We start from the raw sequence: 19,769 nt of genomic DNA, 5'->3' as shown, positions 1-19,769 counted from the left end.
AGAACTTGATATTGCATTAATTTGACTGTTCTATACAAATATGTGGTACATTTAAAATATGCAAATATATAAATATAAGAAAATTAGTTTAATTAATTTTAAATCCTAATCAATAATTTCCATGCAATTTACTTCGAAAGTGTCTGACCTGTAAAAATATATGTAGTAGATCCAGATGAAAAACAAGCAACATAATGTATAATGTGTGAAATTCATTTGTGTGGATGTAACGTTATATGTGTTGTTTGCCGTTTGTCACCCATAGTATTAATTGTTTTTGCTTAAATGTGTCTTTAATGATGTTGCTCATAATGCTAAATTATACAAATTATAGCATGATTTAAGAGGATCACATTTCTGATTTAAAAGGATAACTTACTTCAGCTTTACTATTCGGGTTAGGGGACTGGAAAACACCGTCCTAGTGAATCTATACCACCCATAGACTGTATAAAAACATACCACCGCGTAAATCAGATACTGTTCCTTTAAAATGCTCTTACATCATTTTCCCGTGACAGACTGATTAGTCGTGTGAAATTGACGTTTTGCTACCAGTCGTAGATTTGAAAATGGACAGCAACGTGTTCGGATGCGCTTGAGTCCATCCACATGAAATGAAGAGCTGCTCTGTAGACCGCATTCACACGTGACTTCCGTGTGGTTTATCGAGTAAACTACCGCACACACGTGCTGCACTGTCTTTCTGCTCCTTCGAAAATATAAAACTACAGTCTTGCTGAAGCAACGGTGAGCCTCTGCGTCTTTCTTTGTGTTAAACATATCTTTATTTCGAGCGATGTATGTTCAAACATGTGACGCGTTTCCATTCAAGCACCGCACGTGTACTGTCTGCTAAGTTAACGTTACTATTTGAAAATAAATATTACGTTTGCTTGCGATGTAATGAATGGTATTTCAAAAACCGTTATTTCATATTCAGCGTAGCCCTCCTGTCAACATGCTAACGTTATTTGTAAAAATATGTAACGTTATATCTCTAAATTGTCGAGCATATCTGGGCTCTCATACAATCGACGTCGCTTGTTAGCGCATTAAACTTAGCCACTCAGATTATCATGTTCGTCTTGTCATTAAGGACAGTGACCTTGCTGAGTCTTACACATAAAATAATAGAAATCTTCACAAAGATGAGTAAATTGATTATCAGCAGGTTAACTTACATATGACCCATTTGTTTTCCTGTTGTGAACCGTCTCAGGACTACAGATAAACACAGATGCTGGCGATGTTGAGTCTGACTGGCTGCTACTAACTTAACGGTTTCCAGTCATTTAAATCAAAATACACACTGACTGGACGTTGAGTGATTGACGTATAATATGGTTATCATAACTTATTTATATATTTTCATTTATCTATACATCAACTACGTCATCACTCATTACAGTTATTTTGTTGCTTTATTTATAGTTTTTTATGCATGTGTGTCTGTATATATCGACATCAATTTAACAACAAAAAAAATAAAAAATAAACTTAACATAAAAAAATACATATTTAAAGTGTGTCTTTTTTCAAAATTTTTCCGTTTGTTTAATTGAAATAAAAAAAGCTTCTTGAGAATAAGTTCATAATAGGTTCATAACCTAGGATAAGTGACAGCACAGTGGATTTTTAATGTTTATATTTGCTGATTTGTCTCACTCTAAAAGTACAGAAATTTTACAATTTTCAGGATTTAAAAAGACTGACAACTTTGATTTGACCTTATTGCTCTTAATTGACATCCTGCCATTGTGTTCATAATCATCTAAGTATTAATAAATTATCTGAGTTTGACGAGAGAGAGAACATTTGTAAAAGTCTTATAAAAAAATAAATAAAACAAATTTAAGCTTGCATGAATATTTAATTAGGTCTAAAGTAAAATGAATGTAAATGAGATTTATAGTTTATAAGAATAATGTGTTCATGTGTTTCATTTATGGCAGAGTGTTTAATCATCTAAGTCTGTAATCTTTATTGAAGCAGAACCCCCCGTACCTCATGAGTTTTGTGGAATACTCCGAGATCATCCAAGAAGGGGATGTCGTCATTATCTTCCTGGGTCATGAGTCCATGATGCCCATCAAAGTTCAATCGGGAGCTCAGACGCAGACCCGCTATGGGGTCATCCGGCACTCCAGCGACCTGATTGGACAGCGGTTTGGTTCCAAAGTGACCTGCAGTAAGGGTGGTTGGGTTTACGTGCTTCACCCCACACCAGAGCTGTGGACTGTCAACCTTCCCCACCGAACACAGATCCTCTACACCACAGACATTGCCAACATCACACTGATGCTGGAGCTCAAGCCGGGCTCTGTCGTCTGCGAGTCAGGTAAGAAAGAGTCTTTCAATTGTAAACATCTAAAATGAATAAATAATAATAATGAATAATATTTTTTATTCACAAATTCTGTGATGTAAGGGCTTTAGTCTAACTTTTTGCAATGGTTTCTTAAGTGCACCAGCACAAAAGTTAGGTTCACCCAAATTTTCGACCGCATCGCATTTCACACCGCAGTTTTACAAGTTCACTTTTTTTTATCACTGTACATATAGGCAATATTGACTTGTAAATGATTAACTAACAATCTGATCAACATAAAGTTCTTTATTTGAAGCACTATTCATCAAGAAAGGTAATCTATTGAAAAAGTGTTGGTGCTTAAAGTGCTTCTCTGAGCTGGAATTTAAACTTAAACCATCTCAGGATAAATAAATGAAAAGAAAAAGAAAATCTAAATAAGTGTTTTAAGCTCTTCAAACTGAACATCTCATGGCTCAATGTCTTATGGACTATCCTCCATTGCAGTCACATGCCTCTCGGATGGCCAACTCCTGTAGTTTGGCTCTTTTTGATCTTTGGCCTTGGCTAAACCAGCTGGACACACTCTCTCAAGCATCAAAATCTTCCAGACTTGGTCCCTCTACACTGATTCTTAACAGATCTTCCACCGTGTCTGAATGAAGGAATGCTGTAGTGTCTGATTTGAACAGCTAAACCGTCCCTAAACAGTTAATACTACTGTTTCAGCTATTAAAATAGTTTAGTTTTGTATGTAATAGCTAGGGGATTATATTTTGTTTCGTTTTTTTTTTATTAAGGTAATTTAGAATAAATGTTTGGAGCATTTTTAGTTTATTAAATAGCCTTTAAGTGTTAGTTTCTTTTTAAAGTAACGACCAAGCGGCCTGCGGCACACAGTGAGCCTATCAATTTAGCCTTCTCAAATCATCACGACTTGCCTAAAATAAAATCTATAGATATAAAACAGTTCAAGCATATAACAATGTTTAAACGTTAGACCCAGATAAATGTGTGCTATATCCAATAGTTTGTGCGGAGACACTTCAGGATGTGGAGACGCCAGCGTGATCACTTAAATTTTTTTCAGTAGATACGCCGTCATTTTTTCACATTAAGGTAAGAGTAATACATCATTCGTAACTGCAAAACGTTATCAGCAAAAGGTGCTTTTATAAAATAAAGAAAACAAACATGATGCGCTTTCTGTGTGTCGTCTTTAACAGGAGTACAAAAAGAAACTCCATGAAAACATGCCTCACAGATGTGATAAATATATCTATAGAAAGCTTTAAATGACTGCTTAACGAAATACAACAAATTGAAAACAAAAACTTTAATTATAATCATAATCTGTAAAGATGGACTCATTACTGAAAGGGGTGCCCATTCATAGAGTGCTGTATCAAAGCATATTAAATTTGCATAAAATGTTAAAGAGCCAGTAAGATGAAAATTCTAAGCTTCCTGTCACTGTTTATAAGTCCTGTACAACAGGTTTAAATCCATCCATGGTTAAAAAACATTAAAAATATCATTTTAAAATTACCTCAATTCTCAGAGATCCCCAAATGGTTCACACAAAGCTGTTCAAAAGATTCAGTTTCCTCAAAACCCACCTTTCGATAGCATACTGTGTTCTGATTGGTCAACTGACATAGTTTTGATTGGTTGTTCCGCACACAACTTCACGGTAAACAATGCGTTAGCATCTTTTTGGAGTGCAAAGTGTTCTAGTGACTCAAGTGTTCATAGAGATGGGCAAAATATTTGAAGTGGTTAGAGAGTCGGACTCCCAATCGAAAGGTTGTGAGTTCGAGTCCCGTGCCGGCAGGAATTTTGGGTGGGGGGAGTGCATGTACAGTTCTCTCTCCACCTTCAATACCACGACTTAGGTGCCCTTGAGCAAGGCATCGAACCCCCAACTGCTCCCTGGGCGCCGCAGCATAAATGGCTGCCCACTGCTCCGGGTGTGTTCACAGTGTGTGTGCACTTCGGATGGGTTAAATGCAGAGCACAAATTCTGAGTATGGGTCACCATACTTGGCTGAATGTCACGTCACTTTCACTTTTTTTTATAAACAGTGTACTTTTTGGTTTAATTACTTTGCACATTGTTTACACTGATGGACAGCTACACCATACACTGTAATAAAGTTAATTTTTGATTTCCCATCTTTGTGGCTCTTTAAATGAATAAATATTTACTGAGTAATCTACTATTTTATAGTAGATTAAAAATGTTTTCAGAAAGATGGCAGCATCATAATGTTACTAAAATCTGTTGACTTTAGCAATCTTTGTTGCATTATGTGCCAATGGTGACTTCAGAAATGGGGAAACAACGCTTTTAGTATTTTTCTCCAAAGTTTGCATGCCTGTAACTCAAGTATTAAAATATTGTAATGCCCTTTTAAATATTGGGTCTTAACAAACTTTCCCTTTGGCATCTTTAATTTTTAGGCCCTATAATGTTTAGTTCCAGAAATATTGACATTTTTAATATGGCTCCAGGAGTAAATCGTTAAAATGTACACAATCAGTGGTCAAAAATCAAATGCGGGTCAGTTTGCAAAAATATGGTACTTCTGTTCTTTTAAAGAGGAATGTCTGAAGAACAAATAATGTTTAAACTAGAGATGTATCTTGTTTTGTTCCATCAGGACAGCTGCATTGAACATAGGGTCTGAGTGGAATTAATACTATTTTTACAAAGTTTGCATGCCTATAACTCAAGAAGTATTAAAAATATCACAATATGTTTTTAGATTCTAGTTGTTAACCAACTTTTCTTAAGAAATCTTACATTTCAAGGCCATAAATCGAATTTCCTGTTTATATTATTATATAATTTATTATATTATATTATCATATTATTACTGCTGAGACACACAGAGACAAAGAACAAATACTCTGCTGCCAAGGCAAATAGTTACTTTTAAGGGCATTCAGACTCAACTCTTAACAAGAAACTTATGCTGTAAACAACTGCCCACAAAAATGTTGACAATTATGTAAATGTGAATATAAATGAAGTGAACCTAGCGCACATTGCATTCCCAAACGCACATTAAACTCAGAGTTTGCAGAGATGGGGTTTGTGAGAAGCAACATTTACTGTGAACTGAGCGGCTGTTATAAGCCTCAATCATGTAAATGAACATTGCCACTCTTCACCCAGCATAACAGATTATATACATAATTAAGCCTTTGATTTGAAAATCTCAGTTTTGATCCTTGTTTATTTTCATGGTACATTCAATTTTAATTAATTATTGCCTTTTCATCATCTCACAAACCCCTGTTTGGGAAAACCTGGTTTATAGCACTGCAAAATGTAAACCGCATTAACACACATCTCTATACAAAGCTCAGTATAGAAGGATATCCAACTTTATTAGCACACATACAGTACGCTCATGCAAAGTGATTACATAGAATATTAATTATTATCTATATTAATAATATTTTCTATATATTAGATAATATAGATTATATTATGATTTATGTAAACTGCATTGAAACAATGTCTAGTGTGAAAAATGCATTAAAAATAAAAATAACTAGTTGGGTTGCAGCGGGCATAGAAATCTTGGAGTAAAGACTCTTTGGTTATTTGGCCTATTCAGTAAGTGCTGGGCCTCTTGTATTCTGAATGAATCAGTTATGCTGTTGAGCATACACACACACACACACACACACTCTGCTCTGTCCTCAGTGCCCTCCAAACTCATTGAGCTGGATGTGTGTTTAACACATTGATATCTGAGCAGCGTTCAGTTGAGGCTGACTGTGCCACAGATTTGGCATATGTGCATGTTCGTTTTTCACCATTCAAGGATACTACTGTGACACGTTTTCTTTTGAAATTATTTTCTGTGCGATCTTTCTCCCCTGCTTAGCCTCTCGTTCTTACGTCAGTCATTCTGTTCTATCTGAATGCAACGCTGTAGACCGAACATTGACCCTATTTTTGCTATGAGAACAAAAGACATGATAATAGTTTCTTGAAGAAGATGGGCCATTAACACCAGAACGTGTTCAACATGCACGTGCATCACAATGTTCATAAACATGTGATTGCTGTATTGAACTTTAAATGAACTTTTATATGCACATCATTTTCTGATTAAAGTCAATATTTCAATAAAGTTGTTTTCTGTCATTGGAATATTCCAGAATACATGGTAGTGTACCAAATACTAACCATTCATGTAGTTATTCTCCTACTCTTGTGGAAATACTGGGGATGCTTGCTTTTGCCCTGTATTGCAGTGCGTGTTATTCTGCACAGCAACTTAACCAGCTCATTAATTCTCGTTCATGTCATTGACAAAAGCACACAACAGTGCAATGAACTGTAAAATGTAGACCAAGAGACTTTGTACAAGAAACTCTGATGTTAATTCCTCTGTAAGTTACTTGTTTTGCCTAATATTGGTGGAATCATTTTGGTTTTGATTTCTCCTGTTAATCTGAATCTCCCTGTGTATTTATTTATTTGTTTATTTACTTAGAGCCTCCATTAGCTATTCCCTAAACTATTGCTAGTCCTCCTGGGGTCCACAAAACACTCCACATTCTAAAACATCTATATAAACATTTCTTCCACTTCCAACATTTCTTTGAACACCTACTATATAAATTGTTTTATTGCTCGTTCAATTCCTCTACCTCAATCTCCTACAAGTAAAGAATTGCAAGGTGTGCCTTTACCTGCCTTCTAAAATCAAATTTTCGTGTTATCCTAATTAATGAAAAGGGTCAAAGAGTCCATGATTTCCTTGCCCTAAATGGCACTTTACGTTTAAGAAAATTAGTTTTAGCATTAGGGAGTAGAAATCTACCCTCTGTTGCTTGTCTAGTAGCATATTCATGTGACTGGAAGTTAGATTGTAATTCATTATACTCATCCACTGTTAATGAATTAATGAATTTAAAGTGTAAAACCATTCATGTTAATAACAGTATTGCAGCAATCATTCTATCTTCCACTCTTAGCCATTTAAGATCAAAGTGCATACTAATATTTGTACCATACGGACAATAGAGGATTAATGCGCACCTTGTTCATTGAAGCCAGTTCTGTAATCAGTGGTATATCTCCATCACTTGCGGGGTTTCACATGGAGCAGCATTTACTACACAGAGCCATTGTCCACCGACAAGCTGTGCAAAACCACAATCATATTTTGCAGATTTTGCGCAGCTTATCAGTGAACACCAGCTCTGTGTCGTAGATGCTGCTTCATGTGAAAGCGCGCAGGTGATGGACATTTACCGCTGATTACAGAATCAGATCTACTGACAAGATATTGCATGCCCTAGTCCTAGCCCTAGTCTACAGTTCAACCCCTTCCGATTCTCTTTACTTTTTTTGGGTGAATGATCCCTTTAATGTTATTGCAGTGAGGTGCTTAATTTGAATAGGACCAAATTCTGATTGATATTCAGAGTGAAACTGTTAAATTCTGTGTAAGCATCTAAAAATGATAATAACATAACAGTTGATTTTGCGTCTGTCTTCCAGGTACAGGCAGCGGCTCCCTGTCTCACTCTATTCTGCGGACCATCGCTCCCACCGGCCACCTGCACACAGTGGAGTTCCACGCTCAGCGAGCCGAGAAGGCAATGCAGGAGTTCAAGGAGCACAAAGTGTCTCACCTGGTTACTGTTAGAAACCAGGATGTGTGCAAGGATGGCTTTGGCATCACAGGAATAGCTGATGCAGTGTTTTTAGACATCCCCTCTCCATGGGAGGCAATCACACATGCCAAGAGCGCCATGAAACGCAAAGGTGAGAGCAGATAACTATGAAATAACTAAAGTGACATTGCCATATTGATACTAAATGTTATGTGGTACGCTGTTGTCATGACTTACTCTTCGCAGATGAAGCCACTGAAATGAGTCTTCATGTAACAAAATATAAAGGCTACTGAATACCAAAGTGACCTTTATGAAGACAAAACCTCAGACACTTAAGTGGTACTGGCACGAAAATGTACAGTTTGCAGTTTGCACACACTTATTAAAAGTACTGTGGAAGTGTAAACACTGTGGTATTAATGTGGTCCTCCAAGCTACTTCAGAGAATACCATAGTGAAACAAGACATTTCCAAAAGAAAAAAAAACATTGTGACACTGTGTTTAAATTTGCAATGTGTTATATTTTCCTTAATGGGATAGTTCACCCAAAAATGAAAATTCTGAAAAGTTGTTACAAATCTGTGTGAATTTCTTTCTTCTGTTGAGCACAAAAGAATGAAGAAGTAAAGAATGTTGTTAACCAAAGAGTTGATAGTAACTATTGACCTCCATAGTATGGAAAAAAACCTATGGAAGTCAATGGCTACCATCAACTGTTTGGTTATCAACATTATTCAAAATATATATATATTTTTTTTTTGTAGAAGAATGAAACTCAACGAGGTTTGGACAAAATGAGGGTTTTCATTTTTTGGTGAACTATCCCTTTAACTCTCCCTGATTGCTATTGACATCAAAGAAATGGTCAAATAACCTCAGGGGAAAGCGAGGTTTGGTTTGAGATTCATAATTGATTTGTTTAAATCTCTATTCTGTGTAGGCTTTCATCTCAGTTATGGATGTAGCTGCTTTGAAACGTTGACAGAGGCCCATTATTCTCCATAATTACGTCTTGGTTTTCTGCCAAAATGATGTCACACCAGTAACTAATTAATCAAGATTCTTTGGCTTGAGTTCGTCCACTTTGAGCAGCATTCATCTGTTTTATCTGTTGTCTCTCTGTTGGAACAACTATTTGGTTTTATTGTGTGGCATGTCAGATAGGGCCTCTTGAGAAGTGACTTGGCAAGAGGCTGTTTCCATGAGACCTGCTAGGCTGCTACAGTACCCACGTTGCCCTAGTGGGCAGGCCCAGACTAGCCTGTCCCAGTAAGGCGTCAGCAGTCCTCTTGTAGTATACTGAAAGAGGAATTTTCATAAAATGCACAGCCCTTGGTTTTCAACCTTCCACTTTCCTGCATTGGTAAATGTTGAAGCTAAAATGTACTTAAATGATCGGTTTATTGGCAATGAGTGCTGTGATTTAATACATTTGATAAATAACCATACTTTTAATATTGTTAATAATAAAAAAAAAAAGATTTCTCGTGAGTTCACAAAAATTCTGAAACAATTCATTTAAAAGAGGTATGGATTAATGAAAGAAATGGTTAACCCAAACGTTCATCTTCAGAACACAAATTAAGATATTTTTTGATCAAATCTGAGAGCTTTCTGACCCTGAATAGATAGCAACGCAATTGAAACATTCAAAGCCCAGAAAGGTAGTAAGGACATCGTTAAAAGAGTGTATGTGAAATCAGTGGCTCTACCATAATGTAATGAAGCTATGGGAATATTTTTTTGTGTGCAAAGAAAACAAAAATAATGACTATATTTAAGAATTTCTTCTCTTCCGTGTCAGTCTTCGACACATATTCACGACAGTATTGTATTTATAATAAGTATCCTAATTTGTGTCCCAAAGATGATCAAAGGTCTTGGGGGTTTGGAACGACATGAGGGTAGGTAATTAATAAAATAATTTTCATTTTTGGGGTTACCTTACATGCCATCGTTTAATATGTACGTGTGTGTAAAGAATCAGAGAGGATCTCCTGGTGATCTCGAGTCTCTCCGTCTCATGCAAGTGGAATTATTTTCCTCACTCAATGCCACACCCCCTCTTTGAGAATCAGTCTATCTGATTTGTAATATATACACACATATGCTGGATGTTTTGCTGGCAGGGTAATGACCATAAAGGGGCAGGGAATGAGGCTTAAGTGAGCACAGGCAAAACTTAGTGAAGCTTCGACATGCATCTGCTGGCTTCTTTCTGTGTGTCTTGACAAATTGTCTTTCTTGTGCACTACTTGTCATTTTTCAGTGTAGAAAACTTAAGCACAAGCTTTGGCTATGAAAGCTTTAGATAACTACAAGCCAATTTTCCTTGACTGAAACACCCTTCTCACATCTTATGCATCTTTTGCAGCAATCAGAGTGATATTATCTAATTCTTTATCTGTTCTGTTTCTTTATTTCTTCTCATTTTTGGCCTGTCTCGTTCTCTGTTTTAAGTGCTCAGAGAATCCCAGCTGTTGGCGTGACTCTTTTCTTTCCCAAGCCCCTGTTGCCAGGAGGCCTGATGTCTCTGTTTATGACTGCAATTTCATGGAAAGGCCTTATTTGTCAATGGAATGACACGATACACTTCTCTCTCTCTCTCTCGTTCGCTGTTGGAAATATACTTCTGTAAGTGCTCTTTAGCAACAGTCTTTATTTGTACATCACCCCTGATCCAAATCCTAGCGAGCTGCCTTCATATGCAGAGATTCAATGCATCTTCAGTGCACTCCAGTCCAGACACAAACGCTGTTCCAAAAGAATCTAAGATCCATTTTTGTCTATATTCAAAAAGCTAGAACACACTACATATCAGATTTTAGACTTTCACTACCAATTCACCCAAAACCTAAAATAGTGTTATCAAACCGGTTTAATATTTTGAGCAAATTTTAGAAACAAATTGTTTTCATTTGTCATTGGCTGAAGGTTTCTGCTTGATTGTGTTGTTCTGAGTGACTTTAAAGTCTGGTAAGTGTCTCTTCTCACTCATTTATGAGCTCTAAAAGATTTAAAACATTTTTTTTTTTTACCACTCTTGCTTTAGACCAGCCGGTTCTCAATTCCAGTCCTCGCGACCCCCTGCTCTGCACATTATGTATGTCTCTCTTATCACTTCATGGGTGCACTGCGAAGTGGACATCACATGATATTGCGACATGATTCCAGTTTGAAACGAACGTGTATGTTTCATTCAAAGCGCATTGAAATGTGCAAACCTGAATTTTATTTACAGAGGTATATGATGTCACTTGTCCATGTGTGCAGATGTTGCGCAACATCTTTGTTCGGAAGGGAAGTAAACGTCTACAGATGACTGCAGTGATTAATATATAATTTAATTAGTTATTTTCAAAACTTCAGTGTATTTTCATTATAAAAATAACTTTATTATTATTTATTTAATTCCAACAAATAAGTTCTTGTTAAAAACTAACCAAAATTAAAAATTTTATATCAGTATCGACATCGACCAAAATGAGTTGAAAATTATCAACATATCAGATATTCACAAAAATCCAATATCGTGCATCCCTAATAAATATAAATAAATAAATGTGTGTGTGTGTGTGTATATATATATATATATATATATATATATGCACCGATACCACTTTTTCCAGGACTCGCCCGATACGACACTTTGATTCTTGGTACTTCAGAAAAAAAAAATCAGAAAGATTATGGTAAAATCAGAAAGATTATGCATAATTTTAGTTGGTTATTTTAATTTATCAAATAGATAGTCAAATCAAAATATATTGACACCTTCAACATTTCTCACATTATCACAGTTTATTCGCTATATTTTTGAAAGTGGTAATAAAATAGGACAAGAACTTGCATGAGTTAAACTGTGTCAGAATAAATTCAGCTTAATAATGTTAGATAACTTTGATAGAAAGGTATGTAATGGATAACAGTCAACCAGAAATTTTTCAGAGAGCTGTTATTATAACAGTATTTACACAACTATCAATACTTAGTCGGGCAACCCTTAGCCTGAATGACTGTCTGTAGTCTGCTTGGCATGCTGTCATCCAGGTTCATGCAAACCTGAACGTACATTTTTGAAAAAAAAAAATTGGGGGGTATAATTTGGCACAGTTTATTTATTTTGCTATCCTCACATAAATTAACTATAGTGTCCTTCACCCACTAGTTAATATAATTTTTGGTTTGACTTTTTATCTTTTGGTTATTTTCACACTTAATTATGTTCATTAATGTATTTTTGTTTTTGTTACTTTCACTGTTAATTTTTTTTTTTTTTTTTTTTTGCTCTACAGTACATCATCTTTAATTTAATAGCATTAGAGCTGCTCCATTTCAGTGGCTAAGCACTGTAATCATGCGCTTGGCTGTAATGATGCAGGGAAATTTACATTATAAATCTCCTTACTGTAAAATTTCTGAATTAGAAGTTTTATTTATATTCCAAAGCCATATAATGCATGTACACTCAAGCAAGCAAAACACACTTGATGCGTGCACGTATTTGTACTGGTGCAGAATGAGAGGGACAAGTAGTACACAGGCTGCTAGATTCATTTTCGCCAGAAGTCGTGTATGCCTTTGGTTGATATATATATATATATATATATATATATATATATATATATATATATATATATATAATATATATTCAAAAGTAGTGTATTGTGCAATTTATTAATTTAAAAGTTTTCCTACTGCTGTATGAACAAAAGTGTAATAACATTGTTTGCAAACACACTAAACAAATAACGATCAGTGTCATATGATGCTGCTAAAAAGAACATTATTTTTTGTATTTGGTGTAATGAAATGTGTTTATGCGGTTTAAGGGAGTGTAAGACACGGTACTTTAGGGAGTGTAAGACACGTTCATATACTGAATAACTTAATTTGTGGATTAGTGCGTACTGGAGATGCAAACGCTTTGAAATTATTCAGTTCGATTTGGTGAATTGGTTCGACCGATTCACTAAGAAGATCCGGTTAAAAAGAAAGATTAGTTCGCAATCCGAACAAAACCAATAAAACCTATTACAAACGAGACATTTTGTTGCATCCAGTGGGGACATAATTACTGATTATAATGACTTATATTGTCTTCTAAAGAATTGCATTGCGTATCGCACTGCGTAAACTGATCTGAGAAAAAAACAAGCCTACTCGACTGCTCAAAACTTGTGTTTGAATCATCATCAAATTATTTAAATATAAAATCTGTACTTTAAGGCTATAAGTCAGAAGTGCCAGCTGTCCTTGCAAAGTTTGAACTGCCCAACTTTATAGAAACAGCCTTTGTGCCACAAACGCATTGCAGGCTACTGGCCATGTGCAGAGCGTGGCAACCATTTTTCCTTCATTAAATTAGCAAAAGTTGGTGCTGAAATGCCCTAAAGGTCTTTGCACACTGAGTCCGAAATTTTCACAAGTTGAAAAATAAATACAACCTCACGTTGTCAATCACGTGTACTCACTGCCTCCGAAACTTTCTTCCATAAAAAAATTCGGATCAGGTTTCGATTTTCTGTGTAGCATGCATTTTGATAGGAAAGGATGGTGAATAAGAAAAAACTGAAAAACGCATGCCAACATTTAGGACTCAGTGTGCAAAGACCTTAAGTGCACCTGCTCCTTGCGCTTTATACCATGCACTTAAAGGGGGGGTGAAATGCTATTTCATGCATACTGAGTTTTTTACACTGTTAAAGAGTTGGATTCCCATGCTAAACATGGACAAAGTTTCAAAAATTAAGTTGTACGTTTGAAGGAGTATTTCTGTTCCAAAAATACTCCTTCCGGTTTGTCACAAGTTTCAGAAAGTTTTTTTCGAGTATGGCTCTGTGTGATGTTAGATGGAGCGGAATTTCCTTATATGGGTCCTAGGGCACGTCTGCCGGAAGAGCGCACGCTCCCGTATAGCAGAGCACTGAGAGCACAACAGACTTCACTGATCAGAGTGAGAGCGTCGCGAAATGTCACAAAAGAAGTGTGTTTTTGGTTGCCAGGGCAAGACAACCCTGCACAGATTACCAAAAGAAAAACAGCATTAAGGGACCAGTGGATGGAGTTTATTTTTACAGAGCATCAACGGAGTTGTGCAAGTGTTTTTGTTTGTTCCCTGCATTTCGAAGATGCTTGTTTTACAAACAAGGCCCAATTTGACGCAGGATTTGCACATCGTTTATTTCTTAAGGATAATGCAGTCCCAACGAAAAAGGGTCACGATCGTGTGTTGGAACCGCATGCGGTGAGTAAAACTGCTTAAAATATCTCTGTGTTGTTAATTTGGCTATTGGCGCGTAAGCACATCAAGTAAACAACATGCGGTGTTGTCATCAAACTGCACTTTCCACATGTACAGCTAAAAAAAAAAAAAAAAAAAAAAAAAAAAAAGACGACATAAAGTGGAACTTAGTCATTTTCCAAAACCGCTAAGCAAATATATACAGTTTCAGTACATACTACATAGAGACGTCGTTGCTGATGCTGCTCTTGTTAAATTTCAGCCTCTGGATCTGATTCTGGATCATAAATATACGCTGAATCTGACTGTTAGCCATGGTTTGTTTTGGTTGGTTTTGTCCTCACGGTAATGTCACAGCTTCCAAACGCTCTCAACGCAAAAGCCTACTGGCGCTCGTGATTCTTTAGCTCCGCCCACACGTCATGCCTCCAGCTGGTCGTGTTTTTCCGGGAAAAATCGGTACAGACTATCTTTCTCTTATGAATATAATAAAACTAAAGACTTTTTGGAGTTATGAAGGATGCAGTACTACTCTATAGGTACTCAAGATTAACAGGATATTGAGTGAAAACGAGCATTTCACCCCCCCTTTAAATCATTAAAATAGGCCCTTTGTGTCAACTGTCTTTTTATCTAGTTGGCATCCATGGGCTGAACTACTTGTTTCATGATATAATTTTTTTTAGACATCATTTGTTTGTTTTACTCTATTTAAGTGGATCCCTGATTCATTTCTTGTGAGAATTGAAAGGATCAAGAGAGACTTGGAGCCTCGATCAGAGAGAAGACAAACTGAGCCAGTGCTGGAATGATTTCCTACAGTGTTTGCCATTCATTATAGTTCTATAATTAATGTTGACAGTGAGGGATGGGGTCATTCTGGATTAACTGAATGTGATTGGATTGAATCTAAAAAAAGATCCATAGAGTAAACTATACCCATTGAGGTGTCTTCCTCAATATGCTACTCTCCTCACATCACCCTGTCTATCTTCTTACCCTGATCAGCAGTGGCTATTCTTGTGCAAGTCAGTAATACCACCTTTAGTCCAAATTCCCTCCATCTGTGTTAGTGGAGAAAGAGGCAAAGGAGCCACCCGTCCTCCTTTTATCCAGTTTTTATGAGACCATTTAACAGTAAGTCAGGAATATGCAAGCATGAGCCTGTCGACTGCTCTCTGACCCTTTACAGCTTTGTGAGCTATGTAGATTTCAGTTTTTACTGCTTTTGTTTTCTGAGCAGCTTGACTGCTTAACCAGTGATGTGATTTTGTGGGCGGAGCTTCTTACAGTGGGAGTGTTTAAGACCTGTTTAAACAGCCATCTGTTTTGCAGTTGTGTTTGATGTTCCTAGTGAAATACTTCAGCTTTGTATCACTCCACAGAATTCTGCAGATTTAAACCTGAAATGAGTATGGAAAATATATAATTGTGTGGGCCTGCTAATAAGTTTATAACAGTTATGGCTGCATGGGATTTGTTAATCTAGTGAGAATGATTTGTTAATCTAGTGAGAATGAAACAAGATCAGGTTGTTCCATGTTGCTTCTTTCAAGTTTCAGGTTTGATTTGACATCAGCCACAATAGTGAACTTCCCTTTTGGCTGTTTTATAAGGTTTCACAAATAGTAACGCTTTTTGCAGTTCAACAGGGAGAATCATTTATATTTCTAATAAAAATATATTTATGTTTGCACAGAATAGAAACACAAGTGCTGGAGATTTGTATATTCATTCAGTGTTTGATAAAGAACAGATGCAATCTTGGGGTGAAAAGTGGACATAGTCACACAGAGAATCAGAGAATTCAAGAGAGCAGTTCTGGAAATGTTCTAAATTATAGTTTTATTCCACATAAGCCATTTTAGCCATAAAAACCCCAAAAGGTTCTTATCAAAAACCCACCCCCTTAGTTATTGTTGCTAATGTCTGACAGACAAGAAAGAACAGGTTACTTCTGGTATAAAACAAGGTCTAAGCTTTAAAATTGTGTCCTTTTTTTAAGAAATATAAACAAAAATAATGTTTTGTAAATAAAAATACTGTTTTGTGTCTCTTTAATGTGTCATGACAGATTTGGCTGTAGTGCCACAGTTCAAGCGGCATATGAACGGATAATCTTTTCATATTTACTTAAAGCACAAAATAAACATGAATGAACATGATAACATTTAACATCCCAACTCATGTTCCTGCTACTCTGAACTCAAGCTCCTGTTCTAATGTGCATTTCTGTGAAACAAAACTTGTAATATTATTACATCTTCAGTGTTACCAAATCAGGTGCTAGTGCCACTGCTCTCCAATGTTAGTCTAGAGCCCAAATAATATAAATTGTACTGTAAAATGTTACTGTAATTTGAAATTTCATCTGTTTAATTGTAAATGAAATACATAGCTTTGGTAAACAATTTTTTGTTTTGTTTAAGTATAACATTATTATACCATGCATAGTTTTACCTTTTTTTTTTTGTTTGTTTGTTTGTTTAAAGAAGAAACCAAACCTAGCAATAAAAGTTTAGGAAGATTTTTTCAGCCTTTTTTATATATAAAATATGGTATGCAGTTTCAAAAAATGTCATAAATCTGTTCAAAATAATCATTATTAATAATCGCAATTTCAAGGGAATAATCAACATTTATTATTTTTATCTTAATCGTGCAACCCTACTGCTACCTGTTTAAAACCGAATGCACAGCGGCAATGGATGACATGCTGATACCCACTACCGTTTACATTTAACTTAAGATGTAATCAACTATGTTTACATGAATACTTGTTAAAATGGACAATTCATCATCATTTTGTGTGTATTCACCATTTATGAGACGTGAAAGAGTACTCGCGCACAGTCCCGCCAATTCATTTGTACGCATCTAACCTCTGAACCATGTAGCAGATTCGTTCTGAATGAATCTTCCCTCCCCAACATTTGAATCTCATTTTTATTCATTGACGAAAATGTCAATCGATTTGTCATAATTTTTGTCATTCAAAAAGTGTTTGTTTGTTGTCATCGTTGTCAAATTAACACTGCATACTTTGAAGAGAGATTATCAGATTCATGCAACTCTAGTTTAAAAGGGTAACAAAGTCATTTTTGTTATTCAGAAAATCTGGAGCGAAGTGTGTGTATGTATCGTCTGCTCTTGTTCGTACATGCTGCTAAATTGATTATGCATTAAAAGTCTTTGCATTTGGCTATAGATACATTAGTGTTTGTGTCAAAAAATGAAGTATACTTTTGAACTAATGTGGTTTCCAACTTTGTTCAGTTGCAACTGTTGTTAGCAAATAGCTATGTAGGAGAAGATGGCACAAAGGATTGATGCTTGTTTGCTTGTCAGCACTTTTGTACAGTACTTTTGTACTGTACTTTGGACGTCTTGTTTTAAAGCCCCCTAAAAAGGTCAATAATTAGCTGAATGCTTCTCTTCTTGGCTTTCTCTTCAGGAGGTCGTCTCTGTTCCTTCTCGCCGTGTATAGAGCAGGTCCAGAGGACTTGCGAGGCATTACTGGACCATGGCTTTGAGGAGATCTGCACACTGGAGGTTCTGCTCCGGGTGCATGATGTTCGTGCTGTCAATCTGCCCTTACCAGACTTCGGCCCAGAGGAGGGCTCTGACGATAGACAAGAGGAAGTCCCAAACACTGGGAACACCTCTGTGATCTGCAGGACTGCAATACCTCCCAGAGAAATGGCAGGACACACGGGATACCTCACCTTTGCTACCAAACCACGCGACTAGAAGCATAACTGAAGCTGATGGAGACTGTTATAGAATTTGAGTAATGCAAACTCATGTATTGACATGTGACGTCATCTGTACACACCTGTGTGGTCTTTATTTTATTTTTTTAAATTGGTTAACAGCTAGATTGGCTTTTACATCGATGTAACAATTCATGGCATTTTAAAACTCTGGTTTAGTACAGACTGATGTTAATTTTTTATTTGTATTGTTTTTTTTTTTTTTTTTAATAAGTTGCTATAATAAATTACTGGAATGCAATTAAAACCATATCTTTGTTTCTTTTTTTTGTGCGGTTGAGGTTGTTGCAACTTTGTATGACTGTCAGTTGCTGAATGCAACTAGTGCACAAACATCTGACCTCTCTGAGAGCACTGTGTCTTGGAAATTTATGCTCTTTGTGACATCTCAGTCGAGATAATTCATGTAAAGCTTTGTTTGTGAGGTTTTCATTTGCGTTCGTTTGTGATATCAGCAGTTTCTCACCACTAGTGCTCTCAATTCAAGGCTGTGACAGACTGTTCTGTTTCTGTTGTGTATGTTACTTTCTTGCATGTGGAGTTGAAAGATACTGAAGAACTAGATGATATATTTGAAACTATCTGCTGAGAGCTCTTCTATTCACGAGTCCATAAAAGGCCTTCCTTCTGCAATCTGATGCCTTCAGATGCTGTTATAGAGGTGGATTTATTTCTTATTCTCTCACTCTCTCTCTTTTACTCAATGTGTTATAAATGTTTTGTGCTCACCGAGATGTAGTCATTTTCATGTGATGATTATAAATGCTTTAGTAATAAAATGTGAAAAAAATAGAACTTTAAAATCAATTGTTTCAATGTTACAAGTAAATTTAGGCATCATGACATTAAGTATGAAAAATGGCTAATTTACTAAAGATAACATTCAACAATGGTATTGAATAATTAATGTTTTAAAGATTAAGTGTACATTGGATGACTGCAAAAGCAAGTTTACCTTTTTCACTTTGGCTTGTAAATTTGATACAAAGAAATAGCAACTAACAGAAGTAGAAAGATTAGTATGTTCTTGTAAAACATTCTCCACTTATTTTTATTCACAACTACAAAAAAATACTTTTTTTTTTTTTTTTTTTAAGTGTACCAAAAGAAAAAATTATAACCAATATAGTGCCCAATATAGTATTCATCCCTAGTAAAAAAATAAATCAAAGTTTTAAACTGATTATTGGTCTACTTTTTTTTTTTTTTTTTTTTTTCACTTCAAATTTTTATGTTCACTTCAAAGTATTATTTGCCACTGCTTTGTAACAGTGTGAGAAATTTGTTTATAATTTTAGGTTGTTTCTACACCATTATTTTTATATATTTAGTCATGACCACAAATATGGACACCCTTGGTAAATATGATCAAAGAAGGCTGTGAAAATTCATCTGCATTGTTAATCCTTTTGATCTTTTATTTAAAAAAAATCTAAACTTTCATTGGATAAGTGTGGGGAAATATCATTATAAAATAAATGTTTTTCTGTATTAAACAATGGCCACAATTAAGGACAATTCTTATGAGTAAAATAACTGATTATGAACATGAAATTATCCAGCCATTGCTTCGTGTTTCACAGAAATATAAATATGGGGGAAAACAAAGCCCAAATGCCCTTTATCATCCATCACAATGAAAAAAAAAGAAGATAATTGAGCTTCACAAATTGGTGAAGTGGCTTTCAGAAAAGAACTAGAGCAGTGAAAATTCCCATTTCCACCATCAGGACAATAATTAAGAATTTCCAATCAACAGAAAATGTTATGAAACTGCCTGGAAGAAGATGT

General features: G+C 35.7%; 1 protein-coding gene across 2 annotated transcripts; it reads left to right on the top strand.

Annotated features, from left to right (window-relative positions):
* Nucleotides 1–533: 533 nt before the first annotated feature.
* Nucleotides 534–18,773, top strand: LOC127970576 (tRNA (adenine(58)-N(1))-methyltransferase catalytic subunit TRMT61A). 2 transcript variants are annotated; one of them, XM_052573209.1, is made up of 4 exons: nt 534–750; nt 1,996–2,341; nt 7,842–8,108; nt 17,660–18,773. In XM_052573209.1, exons 2-4 carry the CDS (start codon nt 2,011–2,013, stop codon nt 17,953–17,955), a joined length of 894 nt encoding a protein of 297 aa, XP_052429169.1. In that variant the 5' UTR covers nt 534–750; nt 1,996–2,010; the 3' UTR covers nt 17,956–18,773. The 2 variants fall into 2 exon arrangements, with proteins under 2 accessions (XP_052429169.1, XP_052429170.1); XM_052573210.1 differs by having other exon boundaries at nt 563–750; nt 1,993–2,341.
* The last annotated feature ends 996 nt before the right edge of the window (nt 18,774–19,769 follow it).

Source organism: Carassius gibelio, chromosome B13 (genome assembly GCF_023724105.1).
Source record: "Carassius gibelio isolate Cgi1373 ecotype wild population from Czech Republic chromosome B13, carGib1.2-hapl.c, whole genome shotgun sequence".
Classification (NCBI taxonomy): Eukaryota; Metazoa; Chordata; class Actinopteri; order Cypriniformes; family Cyprinidae; genus Carassius; species Carassius gibelio.
This window is presented reverse-complemented; position numbering and strand designations above follow the sequence as displayed.

Excerpts from the sequence above, each read along its gene's own strand:
- LOC127970576 (XM_052573209.1), top strand. The coding sequence starts at position 2,011 with ATGAGTTTTGTGGAATACTCCGAGATCATCCAAGAAGGGGATGTCGTC. Across the intron at positions 2,342-7,841 it reads CTCTGTCGTCTGCGAGTCAG|GTACAGGCAGCGGCTCCCTG; the intron begins GTAAGAAAGAGT and ends TCTGTCTTCCAG. Across the intron at positions 8,109-17,659 it reads GAGCGCCATGAAACGCAAAG|GAGGTCGTCTCTGTTCCTTC; the intron begins GTGAGAGCAGAT and ends CTTTCTCTTCAG.